Raw genomic sequence first — 16,636 nt, 5'->3', positions numbered from 1 at the left:
TATTGAACAAATTAAACAAGTTATATTCACACAAAATATAACAAGTAATAACATACGTTTTAAATACTTCCATTATTTATTTTCCTTTTCCATCCTCAATTCAATGATGAATAACACACATATTTTGGAATGATACAAAACAAAACCTTTTGCCAAAATGATATCTTTTTAGTTGATTAAAATGTAACAGTTCACCCAAAAACAAAGGTTTGCAATGGATACAATACTTTAAATGACAAAGCTTCCCCTTTATGGAATATAGGCAGTGGAGACAGAGTACAGTACAAAGTATTAGTTCAGTTTGGTATGTAGCAGAAGTTGGGACAGTAGATCTCAAATACATTTTGAAATGTTGAATCCCATGTAGCTTGTCATGGTCATTAAAAGTTAATACTTAAAGGGAGTTAATAGAAATAGTAAACAAGAGAATAAGGAATATAAGTTGACACATCAATACAGTATAACTTTAAAAGATAAACCAGTAAGGTCACACTTAAAGTGCAAGAAGAATGTTGTGTTCATAGGCGTGGAACAATATGGGATCAGCTTTGAAAAAATAGTATTAACTTACTGAAAAGGGAGATTCAAAGCTTTATAGTGGTTATTGTCATAAGAAGAGTCCTTCTTGGAAGGGAAAATGTGATAGTCAGCAGAATTCTCATCATGACAACACAAATAAATAGTAGTGTTTCTAGTAGTCAACAACAAACAGGACAACAAGATATTCCCCACCAAAGGCAGTAAGTAGCTATTTTGCCAGCTTTGAGTTCAAACTATTGGTCCAATATTGTAAAACGTTTGAACATCCTCAGATCTCAATTTGCGTTGGAACAAAACCAAAGAGTCTTGATTGGCAAAGCTAATCTCCCAGTTACTTAGTGTTCCTCAAATCTAGTGTCTGCCAGTGATATGGCTGGTTTCCTGGACTAAAAAGCTACTTTAATGGAGATTCTCCATTGGGCATGCATTTTAGTCCAGGGCTTGACTTAATCTATATCTGGGAAACCAGCCCCTATAGTGTCTGCCAGTAATAGTGTTTAGACAGCCAGTTACAAGTAATATCAAGGGCCCTGAGTTTTTTGGTCAGGTAAAACTCAGGGGCCTAATCCTAGCATTTCAGACATGAGTAGCAGAGTCTGGGGGTGGATGGACCAGGAAGACCCCAGAGTTGGAGCGGTAGCTGGGGCTGACTCTATCTGAGGAGTGGGACTGGGAACCAGAACCTGGGAATCTAACAGCACAGGTCCTCTGGGCCTGACACAGCTTCTGGATCAGGAAACGCTTGTCTCGCCCATCCTGGCCCGAACAGGGAGAAGAGGAGGGTTAGTGCCTAAGTTTACTCTATGCCCTATTACAATGTTATGCCAGATAACTAGGACGTCAATTTTTTTTCTGGTCAAGTTATATGGTCAGGAAAAAAAGTGTTAACCCTAACCCTAACTCCTTTGTAGCTACTGTACAGTATAGAGCTGTGCAGCCCTGTAAGTAGACTGCTTACTGTAGCTACTCACCATGACTAGCTGTTCCCTCAGTTGGTTGATAACTCGCTTGTGAGCTCCAGCTAGAGCAATGACATAAAACATAGCCAGGCTGAGGAAGGAAAGAGACACAAGGGTTAACAAAACAGAATTTTGATGGCACTTTGTGATGACGTGTTGATGTAAAAAGGGTTTTATAAATACATTTTATTGATTGATTGGCTGAAAACACAATCTATGAGCCTGGATATCAAATGGCAATGAACCGTAGACAGACTGATTGAACTAAGATAAATAAAACAAGGAGTGATATCATTGGCCGGAACCCGTACCATGTGATGACAAAGAAGGAGACGGCGAAGGCCTCAGAGGAGATGGCCAGGAGGAATGTGCGTACTCCTGCAGGCAGCTGGGACACGGCCCGGGGGAGCACCTCCCAGGACGTGGTGTAGTTAACAAAGGGACCACAGGCCTGGGAACAGCTGATCCTGATAAGGGAGAGACGGGGAGGGTTCGTTTATGTCCCCAACAACTGATCTAGGAGCAGATTGATACTATTTCACACTACGGTCCCAAGCCAAACTGTACTGTGCTGACTCAAACATTTTCCTTTCCAGCCCAGTTTCAGCAACAGTACAGCAGTACAGCTCAGTTAGGCTCAGCAGTGTGAAAAAGGTATGAGATTGGTGCATGGTGAGTTTCAGTGCAAAGATGCATGCTAGGCTAACTGCAACCATGTACTTACTGTGCGATGCTAATGGTGACAGGTACACAGGCCAGGGCCAGGCCAATCAGCAGCACAGCCAGGAAGAAGAAGTTGGAGCTGGAGGCTCGGAACGGACGGGTGGTCGGGCGGCAGTTATTCACCAGGGTTACCTGCAGGGTAGACAATACATACATTAATCAACATATCTGTGGGTGAGAATTCCCTTTCAGTCAACATAATACACACATGTATGTGATTGTCCTTTTCTCTATCAGTTGGCTGAAGGAATTAGGATGAGGAAATATCCTGACCTATACTATTACCTATGTGGTACAGTATGTCTCATTCAACTCAATCAGGGAACCACGGTTACCTAGAGTCTGTAACCAGATGTTTAGACCCAGCTTAAACCATACGCTACAACCAAAAACACCAACAGTCATTCATATCAAGTACCTTCCTGATGCTGTATTACATAGAAATACAATTATGTCCACCGGCCCACGTTCTAGTATTTCTTTTTCTATGGTATATTACCTTTTTGATGTAGAAGATGATGAAGTACTTGATGGTGCAGATGGCGGGCAGCAGGGGACAGTAGAACGTCCCGATCCAGCAGATGGTCTGGCCATACACGATATCCAGGACGTTCTGGGGGATGGCAAACTCCTGCTGGCCCCACCACTTGGCCAGGCCGCAGTCACAGTAGTTCACTATGAGTCTAGGGGAGGGAGGGGGGAGAGGGAGAGAGAAAGAACCGTCAGAAGAGGAGAGGAGAGGAGAGAAGACAAGACAAGAGAAAAGATGACTTACTTCCTAGGGAACTCCACAAAGACAGTGACGGCACCGATGATGATGAAATCAAAGATCATGAGTTTGTACATCTCCTGGCCCACACGAGACTCCCAACACTGTAGGCAGAGGCAGAATCATATGAGATCATAGTAACGCAATGGCAGTGTTGTAAAGTACTTAAGTAAAAGTACTTTAAAGTACTTAAGTCGTTTTTTGGTGTATCTGTACTTTACTTTACTATTATATTTTTTACAACTTTTACATTTAAGTCATTTAGCAGATGCTCTTATCCAGAGCGACTTACAGTTAGTGAATACATATTTTATTGTTATTTTTTATTTTTTATACTGGCCCCCCTGTGGGAATCGAACCCACAACCCTGCCGTTGCAAACGCCATGCTCTATCAACTGAGCTACATCCCTGCCGGCCATTCCCTCCCCTACCCTGGACGACGCTGGGCCAATTGTGCGCCGCCCATGAGTCTCCCAGTCACGGCCGGCTGCGACAGAGCCTGGATTCGAACCAGGATCTCTAGTGGCACAGTTAGCACTGCGATGCAGTGCCTTAGACCACTGCGGCACTTTTACTTCACTACATTCCTAAAGAAAATAAAGTACTTTTTACTCCATACATTTTCCCTGATACCCAAAAGTACTTGTTACATTTTGAATGCTTAGCAGGACAGAAAATTGTCAAATTCACACACTTATCAAGAGAACATCCCTGATCATCCCTACTGCCTCTGATCTGGCGGATTCACTAAACACAAATGCTTCGTTTGTAAATGATGTCTGAGTGTTGGAGTGTGCCCCTGGCTATCCGTGCCTACTGGTTTGCTTAATATAAGACATTTGAAATGATTCATACTTTAACTTTTGATACTTAAGTATATTTTAGCAATTACATTTACTTTTGATACTTAAGTATATTTAAAACCAAATATTTTTTGACTTTTACTCAAGTAGTATTTTACTGGGTGACTTTCACTTTTACTTGAGTAATTTTCTATTACGGTATCTTTACTTTTACTCAAGTATGACAATAAGGTACTTTTTCCACCACTGCGCAATGGTACCTTCCAACATCAATATGTACTGTATATTTACGGTGACCTTTGACCCCCACTCACCGGGTAGAGGACGTGGTTGTACCCACAGACACAGTCGCCTTCCTGGCAAGAGGTGATCTGACCCCAGAGTGAGACGAGAAGCACACAGATACTGGTCAGGCGCATGAACACACACCTGTGGAAAGATTGACATTATAAAGAAATTAGATTATCCAAACCAGGATGCTAGAAAAACACTACTAAATCAGTATGCAAACTGGAATCGATGTGAAACATCAACAGCATCATTCATTGATTACCACAGAAGGAAGTGCTTGGTTACCAGGGCTGGGGTAAATTTCATATCAATTTAGGAAGTAAACTGAAAAATGTAAATTCATTTAAATTCCTGAATTGAAATGAAAACAACCCCAGTCCTGTTGTTTACCTCATGAGAGTGAAGCGGATCTCGAAGGCGGGGGAGTAGTCTTCATACTGGATGATGAGGGAGAAGATGAGGGGGGTGATGAAGTTGGCCAGGGTGATGACGATGGACGGTAGGTACTCATAGATCAGGTCCAGGATGAAATTCACCTGTTATGATGACGCGTGTTTGAAGCAAAACAGAAAATACATATGTCATTAAGTATACAGTACTGAGGAAGGGCCGCATTCGGTCTTCACCGAGGTCTGGAGGGCCTCACTCTTCAATGCTCCCTGACTGTCTAGTTTTCCTTTTGATGACTGTTAGCAAGCTGGACAGAGTGAAGAGACTATACATGCAGGTCCATTATCATTTCTACACAGTTTAGATTTGGTTTTGTAATTTAAATGGCGATTAAGATAGTTTCCCCCTGGGGAATTTTTGAAAATAATATGTATGTATTTTATTTTTACTCAAACCATCTGCGTGCCGTATGTTTGACACCCCTAAAATAAGTATAGGTCTATTGACAAGCTACAGTTGAAGTCGGAAGTTTACATACACTTAGGTTGGAGTCATTAAAACTCGTTTTTCAACCACTCCACAAATTTCGTGTTAACAAACAATCGTTTTGGCAAGTCGGTTAGGACACAAGTAATGACACAAGTAATTTTTCAACAATTGTTTACACACAGATTATTTCACTTATAATTCACAATTCCAGTGGGTCAGAAGTTTACATACACTAAGTTGACTGTGCCTTTAAACAGCTTGGAAAATTCCAGAAAATGATGTCATGGCTTTAGAAGCTTCTGATAGGCTAATTGACATCATTTGAGTTAATTGGAGGTGTACCTGTGGATGTATTTCAAGGCCTACCTTCAAACTCAGTGCCTCTTTGCTTGACATCATGGGATAATCAAAGGAAATCAGCCTCAGAAGACCTCAGAAAAAAATTTGTAGACCCCCAGAAGTCTGGTTCATCCTTGGGAGCAATTTCCAAACGCCTGAAGGTACCACATTCATCTGTACAAACAATAGTACGCAAGTATAAACCCCATGGGACCACGCAGCCGTCATACCGCTCAGGAAGGAGACGCGTTCTGTCTCCTAGAGATGAACGTACTTTGGTGCGAAAAGTGCAAATCAATCCCAGAACAACAGCAAAGGATCTTGTGAAGATGCTGGAGGAAACAGGTACAAAAGTATCTATATCCACAGTAAAACGAGTCCTATATCGACATAACCGGAAAGGCCGCTCAGCAAGGAAGAAGCCACTGCTCCGAAACCGCCATAAAAAAGCCAGACTACGTTTTGCAACTGCACATGGGGACAAGGATTGTACTTTTTGGAGAAATGTCCTCTGGTCTGATGAAACAAAAATATTACTGTTTGGCCATAATGACCATCGTTATGTTTGGAGGAAAAAGGGGAACGCTTGCAAGCCGAAGAACACCATCCCAACCGTGAAGCACGGGGGTGGCAGCATCATGCTGTGGGGGTTCTTTGCTGCAGGAGGGACTGGTGCACTTCACAAAATAGATGGCATCATGAGGAAGGAAAATTATGTGGATATATTGAAGCAACATCTCAAGACATCAGTCAGGAAGTTAAAGCTTGGTTGCAAATGTGTCTTCCAAATTGACAATGACCCCAAGCATACTTCCAAAGTTGTGGCAAAATGGCTTAAGGACAACAAAGTCAAGGTATTGGAGTGGCCATCACAAAGCCCTGATCTCAATCCTATAGAAAATGTGAGGGCAGAACTGAAAAAGCGTGTGCGAGCAAGGAGGCCTACAAACCTGACTCAGTTACACCAGCTCTGTCAGGAGGAATGGGCCAAAATTCACCCAACTTATTGTGGGAAGCTTGTGGAAGGCTACCCAAAACGTTTGACCCAAGTTAAACAATGTAAAGGCAATGCTACCAAATACCAAATTGAGTGTATGTAAACTTCTAACTTCTGAAATAAATCACTCTCTCTACTATTATTCTGTCATTTCACATTCTTAAAATAAAGTGGTGATCCTAACTGACCTAAGACAGGGAATTTTTACTAGGATTAAATGTCAGGAATTGTGAAAAACTGAGTTTAAATGTATTTGGCGAAGGTGTATGTAAACTTCAGACTTCAACTGTACCTCCTAAGGAGAGGCTGAGGACATCAGAGACAGCAAGGTGTGCTGAGGAGACTCCAGACCTGTCTCTGACTGACTCTGACCAACTATCCTCCGTGGCTGTGACCAAGATGCTCCCTCCTCCACTCTTGCTTCAACTCCCTTCATGACCTTTTCATCATCTTGTATCTCCATTTATTGATTTAAATTTGTATTCTCGTATGTTCTACTGCAATTCAGCTTTAAGCTGCTATAGTACACATGAAATTAAACTAAACTGAACTAAACTAATATTGCTGTTTAAAGGTTTATCACAATGTGATTTAAAAAGAATCCTCCAATACATGTTTGCTATAGTACCTTAGTCATCTGTGCTTTCTGGGAGAAGTTGGTGGCTATGTAGATGGAGTAGAAGCAGGCAGCCAGTACAGTGATGACAAACAGATTCAGGATCAGTCGGATCACGTAGATCCTACACTTCTCCTTCCGTGTCCTGTCTGCTATCTTCTGCTTGATCCGCTCCTCTTCCAGATCAGTCTGTTGACATAGAGAAGACAGAGGAATTAATATAGGATCTCTATTATATGCAGTTATAAGCATTTATACTGTATATATGAATAAACAAATAAACACAGCTACTTCTGAAAGGAAAAGACTAGTAGAACAGTCAGTGAGAAGCCAGAGTGGTAAAGATAAGTGAACCGATATGGTTCTGTTACATTATATGGCTGTAACCGAAATGTGTGAACTGAGGACTTACAGTTTTTCTCGATTGTTTACACACATTTTCTGAAAGCATGCCTTATATTCTCAGAACTCTACACACAAATCAAAAAACACACACACAATGGGCAAAACCCCTCAATTATCCAGCAAAATGAAACTTTACATTCAAAACAATGTTATTTCTTATCAAAATTGTATTTTGTTTTCAAATGACACACACAAACCATCATATGAATAGACATTTATAAGAACCAGTTGAACACTGATGTGCTCAATATAAAACACTATGATGAATGGAAAACACTTCTTCTCCATTCATCATAATGACTTAGGCCTTTTTTTGGTTCAGTGTTGCCATTACTACAGACAGTACATACATAAGTGTGTTGTAAAATATTTGAGAATATTGTTTTTATACTCAGAACACACAAATACACGGTAACAAATATATTTCATTTTTCCCACAAAAACAATGTACACAGTGTACATCCCATTCCCAACCAACACAAAGTTGCACATACAGTGGTCTACATACAAAACAGAAGAATTTAATGTAAACAGTTACAGTAAAAAAAAAAAAATAAAAATAAAACTATGCTGCATCCTCTCTTCTGTTGCAGTCTGGCCACAGCACCTCATCCACATCACAAGCAATGTTTTCCCTGGCCAAGCAGCGGGGGATATATCGCCTAGCATGGCGATTCCAGCCATGAAAAGCATCAGCTGCTATATCTCCACATGCGTCTTCCATAGCTTGGAGAAGAGGTATAAGCGTTTGTGGATTTCGGTCATACACTTTCCATCTCCAGGAATGGAGAATATGGAGGGAGATAAACAACTAAAAAGCGTGGGTGGGCAGTGAACCAGTTACGAACCAGAGCAGCCCTGTGGAAACTTACGTTGTCCCAAATGACAACGTACCTGAGCTGCTCTGGGCCATCTACCTGATCTGGTGGAATGAGTGTGTTGTGTAGTGTGTCCAGGAATGTGATCAGATGGGCGGTGTTGTAGGGGCCAAGGGTAGCATGGTGATGGATGACGCCGTGGTGGGTAATCGCTGCACACATTGTGATGTTCCCTCCGCGCTGGCCAGGGACTTGAACAATGGCACGCTGGCCGATGATATTCCTTCCCTCTTTCGTCTTTTTGTGAGGTTGAATCCAACCTCATCAATGAAGATGAACTGGTGCTCCACTGCAGCCACCTCTAGCTCAAGGACTCTCTGAAACACACATGACAATATCAGAAATAGACATGGAGTGGTCACTATTGTGAAGCACAATCATTATGATTACAATACTGAAATATGTATAATTTATACAGTGTTGAGAGTATGCATCAATTGTGGGATTGTATAGGACTCACTTGCACATAGTTATATCGCAATTCTTTGACTCTTTCTGAATTGCGTTCAAATGGCACCCTGTAGACCTGCTTCATCCTGAGATTATTTCTGCGCAAGACACGGTCCAGTGTTGATAAGCTTACCCTATCAATATTTTGAAATATCTCATTGTTTTCTATTATTTTTCTTTGTATTTGCTGTAATGTTATGGCGTTATTTTCTAGGACCATGTTCATGATTTCAGTTTCCTGTTCAGGAGACAGAACACGTTCCCGACCACCTTGTGTTGGTAATCTTTCAGTTCTGCCAAACAAATAGTAAAATGCTGTAAATACAAAGTAGAAATACATTTCCCAAATACTTGAAACATACTTAATTTTTACAGTCCTACAGAACAGTCCACAGGCAATACTGTACTACTGTACTCATTGAGTACTGTATTGATATGCAGTACTGCAATTTTCTAGTGAGAGTAGATTTCTTACCTATTCTCATTTCGGAATGTCCGGATGATGGATGCTACAGTGTACCTGCTCAAATTTGGCTGTACTCTTTGCCCAGCCTCCCTCATTGTTAGACCATGGTTGACCACATGATCAACCAAGGTGGCTCGGATCTCATCAGAGTTTACGGTCCTTGGCCTTCCTCGTCCTCGTCCTTGTCCTCCCCGTCCTCCTCCTCTTACTCTCACTCCTCTGGCTCTGCCTCTGTTTCCAATGTTGGCATCCATTGCTCCAAAACAGAAGAGCTCACCTGTTGCCCTTTTATGCTAAAGCTCTGATTGCTAATTGTAAAACTGTGTGACGGGTGTTTGCCCATGTGATGAGTCAGTGTGCATATTTGAATGGCAGTGTGTTCATTGTGAAAACAAGAGATTTTCTGCATGAAAATTGTGCCAAATGCAAAGATTTGTGTGTAGTGTTTTGAAAAAAGTGTGTTGTAGAACTGCAATTTGATTGTAAAGCAGGAATTGTGCTTGTAGTTTAGCAGAATTGGTTCAGGGGGTTGGTGCATGAGTTACATGTTGTGGTCATTGTGTCTCAAGTACCAGTATTTGTGTGTAAACAATTGAGAAAAACTGTAAATTCACTTTGTCAATAGTGTTGAATCACATTGCTCCCTGTTGTTTTGAGTCAACCTATGCTATCATTTACTTTCGACTGACTACTGACACCTCACCTTCAGTTCATAAAGAAGACTGCTCCTCTTGAGCCTGGCTGCGTTCTCGTTGACGATACAGAAGTCCCATCCGGTAAAGATCTTGTTGCAGAAACTCTGGAAGCGATCCTCGTCCTGCACCAGGTTATGCTTGAAGCCAGTCGCAGACCTTTGGGGAACGACAAGAAATGCAGATTTGGAAAGTTCAGTCTATTGCTAAAAAAACATACCGTATTTTCCGCACTATAAGGCACACCGGAGTATAAGCCGCAGCAGCTAAATTGAATGATATTGAATGATGTGTACATATATAAGCCGCACTGGACTATAAGCCGCAGGTGTTTTAATGTTTAATTACCATATGTAAGGGTTCGGGCACAGAGGGGATTGTCGGGAAAGAGACAAACTGTCTCGCTCTCGTAATGTCTGTCTGTCTTGCTCTCGTTCTGTCTCTCGTTCTGTCTCTCGTACCACTCTCGGTTCCACTTTTACTTTTGCGCGCTACCTGTCTCACTCTTTTCCGGCCTCCAGTTTTTCCTGCTGGAGCCCGCCGCTTAAAGGTGGGGGGCGCGGACCGGTCATAGAGCCCATAGAGTTAAAGTTGGTGGACTGTAACCTGTAAAATCCATAGATTTAGGAGGTCTTCTAGTGGCCGTTAGCTGTAAAAATCCATAGATTAGCCGCACCGTTATATAAGCCGCAGGGTCGAAAAATTGGAAAAAAGGCGCGGCTTATAGTCCGAAAATTACGGTAAGTATTTCTATAACTGTATATGACTTCTATGTATGTTGCATGACCATGAAAAACAATTGGACAGCATGTGCATGTTTGAGAAGATGTGCCTTTTGAGGACCGGTTAATCCAAAAGACTAGTATAATTACTAGTCTGAATACAGTAAGGTAGGGCACTTTTTTACCTTTTGACGATCCATATGAGACTGAGGAAGAGGTAGGCTATAGTGACCAGCAGGTAGGCCAGAGGCAGGTTGTAGGTGAACTTAGGGAAGTGAATGGCCTCTACCTTGTAGTAACCATAGAAGAGGTAGGTCTGCTCCAGAAAGCCCTGTAAAATGTGAAACAAACAAGGGAGTCATTTTCAGTCACAGAACATCATCTACAGTTCTATGCAGGCGTACAATGAGTGACTGAATTACATGAATAATAGAGCGTGGTATATGAGGAGGGTAGTCCGTACCGTCCCTGAGAGGAGGTCTGTGATGTGCTGGTGGAAAACCACCAGGCCACGGCGAGAGGTGCTGGGGTAGTTCCTGCACTCACTGCCTGTGGAACACAACAAAAGCAACCCACAGGAACAATACAATGCTAGTAAGACATCTAGCTAGAAGTCCATTAACACTGAATTCAAAAATATATATACCGTATTTTCCGCACTATAAGGCGCACCGGAGTATAAGCCGCAGCAGTTAAATTGAATGATGTGTACATATATAAGCCGCACTGGACTATAAGCCGCAGGTGTTTTAATGTTTAATTACCATATGTAAGGGTTCGTGCACAGAGGGGATTGTCGGGAAAGAGACAAACTGTCTCGCTCTCGTAATGTCTCTGTCTGTCTCTCGTTCTGTCTCTCGTACCACTCTCGGTTCCACTTTTACTTTTGCGCGCTACCTGTCTCACTCTTTTCCGGCCTCCAGCTTTTCCTGCTGGAGCCCGCCGCTTAAAGGTGGGGGGCGCGGACCGGTCATAGAGCCCATAGAGTTAAAGTTGGTGGACTGTAACCTGTAAAATGCATAGATTTAGGAGGTCTTCTAGTGGCCGTTAGCTGTAAAAATCCATAGATTAGCCGCACCGTTATATAAGCCGCAGGGTCGAAAAATTGGAAAAAAGGCGCGGCTTATAGTGCGAAAATTACGGTAGATGAGATTAACAATACAACATTCATCATCTAATGTAAACATGATGGTGATGCTCTTGATGTCTCAGAACAGTTACTGACTACATGGCCCATATCTCTACTCTCTATCTGAACCTATATGATAAAAAAAAGCCCATGTTATTACCATCTACATGGTTGGAGGTGGTGTCAATCTCTTCCTGAACTACAGTTTACATAAATACTATTTAACACATGTACAGCAGAGGAGGCTGCTGAGGGGAGGACGGCTCATAATAATGGCTGGAACGGAGTAAATGGAATGGCATCAAACACATGGAAACCATGTGTTTGATGTATTTGATACCATTACACACGTTCCGTTTCAGCCATTACCACGAGCCCGTCCACCCCAATTAAAGTGCCACCAACCTCCTGTGATGTACAGGTAACTGCCAAGATAAAGGAAAATGAACGATACAAAGTCTATTGAAAGCAGGTGCTTCCATACAGGTGTGGTTCCTGAGTTAATTCAGCAATTAACATCCCATCATGCTTAGTGTCATGTATAAAAATGCTCAGTTGCCCATTATTTTGGCTACCATGGCTGGAAGAAGTGACTTTGAAAGAGGTGTCTCAAAGGAGCATAGGGGGTTTAAAGGGTATGTGTTTCCTTTCTCTTGACAGTTACATGTATAATATGGTCTACTTTACTATAACATATAAAGGCCTGTGTTACCATCTACATGGTTGAAGGTGGTGTTCCCTGAGGCATGGGGGGCGGTGATGATGGGCAGCATGACGAAGCCGAACATGAGCAGGAACATGACGATGTTGAGCAGCACCAGGAAACGGAGGAAGGAGAAGTAGGACAGGATCCCTGTGCCAAACATCCCTATGTTGGGATACGGAGAGCGGAAGGGATGAGGGATTTAGATACCATCTTGGATCTTAAAGAGATCAATGTCAATGCTTCCAACAGAAGACACACAAATGAGCAAGAAAACTTCTAATTGCCCAATTATCATCAGAGATATTACATCATCTCTGTTGACACTTTAGCCTTTGTCCCTCACAAATCCAATTTTGAGCTTTGTTCATGTAACTCAGCCTTTGACATAAATCATGTATTGATGTCAATATGAGTCAATAGGAGTCAATAGGAGTAACAGGTTGTTTTGTCCCTGGCATCTACTCTCCTACCCTCAATGACATGGATGTCTCCCCTCCAGAGCTCCAGGTTGCTGAGCATCTCAAACCCATCCTCCTTCAGCCTCCTCAGGGTCCGTCTGGTGCTCTGTCTCCACTGCCTCCAACTGCTCAGATCCTTGGCCTGCTCCAAACGCTGGTCCCTGTCAGATGATCAATCAGTCAATATATTAAGCAATCAATCAGTCAGTCAATGTTTACATACTAAGCCTTTTTCAAGAATGCTAACATCACACCAGGATCCACCAAGAGAGCTTTGACAGAAACTCAATATAGTGTCCTCCATGAACATAACCATCTCTAGCCCCGATGGTTATGTTCATAAAATTGTAGCCTACTTGTAGTGAATGTTGTGCTCTGTTATTGGCCTAAGGCTTGAGAAGTCCCATATCTGGGAGAGATTCAGAGAGCATTCCTTCACTAATATTTTATATTTATATTTTATATTTATATTTTAGTCATTTAGCAGACACTCTTATCCAGAGCGACTTACAGTTAGTGAGTGCATAATTTTTTTTCTTCCTGTAATGTCTCAAATTGATACGAGAAAATGAAATGCTGCCTGCCCAGCAATAACTATACACTGCTGGCCCCTACAGTGAGTGAAGGCAATGAAGGCAGATAACCAATTATTTCAACACAGTAAGACTCAGTTAAAAACATACAAATCTCTGATGTCCTGTAACTTATACAGTTACATAGTATACATATGTTTTTATTATACAGTGCAACCCTTTTCATATTATATTTACAATACATGTTACACCAGTATAACACTGTATGATGACATACAGTGCCTTGCAAAAGTATTCATCCCCCTTGGCGTTTTTCCTATCTTGTCCTACCTGTAATTTAAATGGATTTTTATTTGGATTTCATGTAATGGACATACACAAAATAGTCCAAATTGGTGAAGTGAAATGACAAAATAACTTGTTTCAAAAAATTCTAAAAAATAAATAAAGGAAAAGTGGTGCATGCATATGTATTTACCCCCTTTGCTATGAAGCCCCTAAATAAGATCTGGTGCAACCAATTACCTTCAGGAGTCACATAATTAGTTAAATAAAGTCCACCTGTGTGCAATCTAAGTGTCACATGATCTGTCACATGATCTCAGTATATATACACCTGTTCTGAAAGGCCCCAGATTCTGCAACACCACTAAGCAAGGGGCACCATGAAGACCAAGGAGCTCGCTAAACAGGTCAGGGACAAAGTTGTGGAGAAGTACAGATCAGGGTTGGGTTATAAAAAAATATCTGAAACTTTGAACATCCCACGGAGCACCATTAAATCCATTATTAAAAAATGGAAAGAATATGGCACCACAACAAACCTGCCAAGAGAGGGACGCCCACCAAAACTCACAGACCAGGCAAGGAGGGCATTCATCAGAGAGGCAACAAAGAGACCAAAGATAACCCTGAAGGAGCTGCAAAGCTCCACAGCGGAGATTGGAGTATCTGTCCATAGAACCACTTTAAGCCGTACACTCCACAGAGCTGGGCTTTACGGAAGAGTGGCCAGACAAAAGCCAATGCTTAAAGAAATAAATAAGCAAACACGTTTGGTGTGCGCCAAACGGCATGTGGGAGACTCCCCAAACATATGGAAGAAGGTACTCTGGTCAGATGAGACTAAAATTTAGCTTTTTGGCCATCAAGGAAAACGCTATGTGTGGCGCAAACCCAACACCTCTCATCATCCAAAGAACACCATCCCCACAGTGAAGCATGGTGGTGGCAGCATAATGCTGTGGGGATGTTTTTCATCGGCAGGGACTGGGAAACTGGTCAGAATTGAAGGAATGATGGATGGAGCTAAATACAGGGAAATTCTTGAGGGAAACCTGTTTCAGTCTTCCAGAGATGTGAGACTGGGATGGAGGTTCACCTTCCAGCAGGACAATGACCCTAAGCATACTGCTAAAGCAACACTCAAGTGGTTTAAGGTACAACTTTTAAATGTCTTGGAATGGCCTAGTCAAAGCCCAGACCTCAATCCAATTGAGAATCTGTGGTATGACTTAAAGATTGCTGTACACCAGCGGAACCCATCCAACATGAAGGAGCTGGAGCAGTTTTGCCTTGAAGAATGGGCAAAAATCCCAGTGGCTAGATGTGCCAAGCTTATAGAGACATACCCCAAGAGACTTGCAGCTTTAATTGCTGCAAACGGTGGATCTACAAAGTATTGACTTTGGGGAGGGGGGTAAATAGATATGCATGCTCAAGTTCTGTTTTTTTGTCTTATTTGTTGTTTGTTTCACATTAATAAATATTTTGCATCTTCAAAGTGGTTGGCATGTTGTGTAAATCAAATGATACAAACCCCCCCCAAAATCCATTTTAATTCCAGATTGTAAGGCAACAAAATAGGAAAAATGCCAAGGGGGATGAATACTTTCGCAAGCCACTGTATTATATGTCAGAGATCTCACTTATCTCTGCGTTTCTCCGCCATAGATTTGGGCAGTTCCCTGACCGGTCTCTGTATGGTCTGAGTCCTGAGTTTCTCCTCATGCTGTCTGGCCACTGTGGTCTGTCCCCATTTCCCGCTGTTGGAGGAGCCCACCCTGGTCCGTGAGCTGCCACGGCGCTTGGTACTGCCCGAGGCGGAGGGCTTTCTCCGGTACAGCAGAGACTGGTAGCTGGGGAGCTGGTCCAGTAGTGGGTTACGTGGTGCTCCCAGACGGTCAGTGTAGAACACTGTCAGAGAGAAATATGGTAAAAACATGGGTTTTGGGGAAAGAGGCTGGGGGTTCAAGTTCATGAAGTGAGAGTAAAATGTGTGTTTTAAAGAGCAATACTTGAATGCAATACACTGTATTAATATCATAATTGAACTCACTAAATTATTTGGCTGTGAATGCACAGGAAGTGGTGTAGCCATACAGTCATTGCAACATACAGTCAGGTACACATGAAAAACCACACCTCAACAATTACAACTATCAAAACATAACTTCAGCTATCAAGTTACTGTTGCTATTCAATGTCATGGAACTCAAAGAGTAAGGGAAGTTTTCTAACAATAACAACGACAATTGGCTCAGTTTTAGCTACACGCTAGCTAACGTTGGCTGGCTAGCTTTTTAGCATTAGGAAAGTTTACCTGCCTCATCTAGCTAGATAGCTGGCTACGTTGACCAACTTACTTGCTGAGAAGGTCCATATGAAATTGAGTTTGCTTAGTTACCTGAGTCGCTCTCCATTTTCAGTTGTCCTCGTGCACTTTTAATATCAAAGAACGTTTAATGAACAACTTTGTTAGCCAGCTGGCTGACTAGCGTAGCTAGCTGACTTTGGCTGTCACAGTCAGCAGAAGGAAAACAAAGCGGCATTCGCTTTCCTGAATCCCAAAGCGACGCAACTCTGGAGGCTAGATATATAAATACTAGATCGGCATAGCATGCTTTCCCACAATTATAAACAATAATTGTGCTTATTTAATGGTATGTATGACTGGAATTTAATCTCATTTCAATACCGACAAACGACCAACCAACAATTTGACGTTTATTTGTTCTAGCTAGTTAGCTAGCTTTTATATTTCTATAACAACATTTGTCGCGCTCTACTGTCCTCAAATGCCACACCCATAAACGTTTTAAATGATGGAGCATCAATTATTATTAACGCTTAAAATTGGGTAATATTATATTAAGATGAAATAATAAAAATGTCAAAATAACAATTGTATTGGTTATTATGCTATTATTCACATAATACAACATTTTGTTTTACATTGTGTTTTACATAGAGTCGAAGTCACAAGTTAATCATTATGGCT

At 41.8% G+C, this 16,636-nt stretch overlaps 1 protein-coding gene across 2 annotated transcripts; it reads right to left on the bottom strand.

Moving 5' to 3' along the window:
• Window positions 1-53: 53 nt before the first annotated feature.
• LOC121533123 (transmembrane channel-like protein 7) lies at window positions 54-16,185 on the bottom strand. 2 transcript variants are annotated; one of them, XM_041838908.2, is made up of 16 exons: window positions 16,043-16,185; window positions 15,285-15,552; window positions 12,836-12,984; window positions 12,372-12,527; window positions 10,994-11,079; window positions 10,716-10,861; window positions 9,820-9,967; window positions 6,930-7,106; window positions 4,477-4,622; window positions 4,110-4,224; window positions 2,998-3,095; window positions 2,722-2,905; window positions 2,224-2,354; window positions 1,811-1,966; window positions 1,512-1,590; window positions 54-1,296 (listed from the first exon to the last, which is right to left on the bottom strand). In XM_041838908.2, exons 1-16 carry the CDS (start codon window positions 16,056-16,058, stop codon window positions 1,117-1,119), a joined length of 2,235 nt encoding a protein of 744 aa, XP_041694842.1. In that variant the 5' UTR covers window positions 16,059-16,185; the 3' UTR covers window positions 54-1,116. The 2 variants fall into 2 exon arrangements, with proteins under 2 accessions (XP_041694842.1, XP_041694843.1); XM_041838909.1 differs by lacking the exons at window positions 12,836-12,984; window positions 15,285-15,552; window positions 16,043-16,185 and having other exon boundaries at window positions 10,820-10,861; window positions 12,372-12,459.
• Window positions 16,186-16,636: the final 451 nt, after the last annotated feature.

Source organism: Coregonus clupeaformis, chromosome 20 (genome assembly GCF_020615455.1).
Source record: "Coregonus clupeaformis isolate EN_2021a chromosome 20, ASM2061545v1, whole genome shotgun sequence".
NCBI lineage: Eukaryota > Metazoa > Chordata > Actinopteri > Salmoniformes > Salmonidae > Coregonus > Coregonus clupeaformis.
The sequence above is the reverse complement of the archived record's forward strand: the minus strand, read 5'-3'. Positions and strand labels throughout refer to the sequence as shown.

Bases quoted from the DNA above. Each gene is read 5' to 3' on its own strand.
- LOC121533123 (XM_041838908.2), bottom strand. The intron at 12,985-15,284 runs GTGAGATCTCTG...ATCATCTGACAG, and splicing joins GCGGAGAAACGCAGAGATAA to GGACCAGCGTTTGGAGCAGG. The intron at 1,967-2,223 runs GTAAGTACATGG...CTCCCTTATCAG, and splicing joins GTCACCATTAGCATCGCACA to GATCAGCTGTTCCCAGGCCT.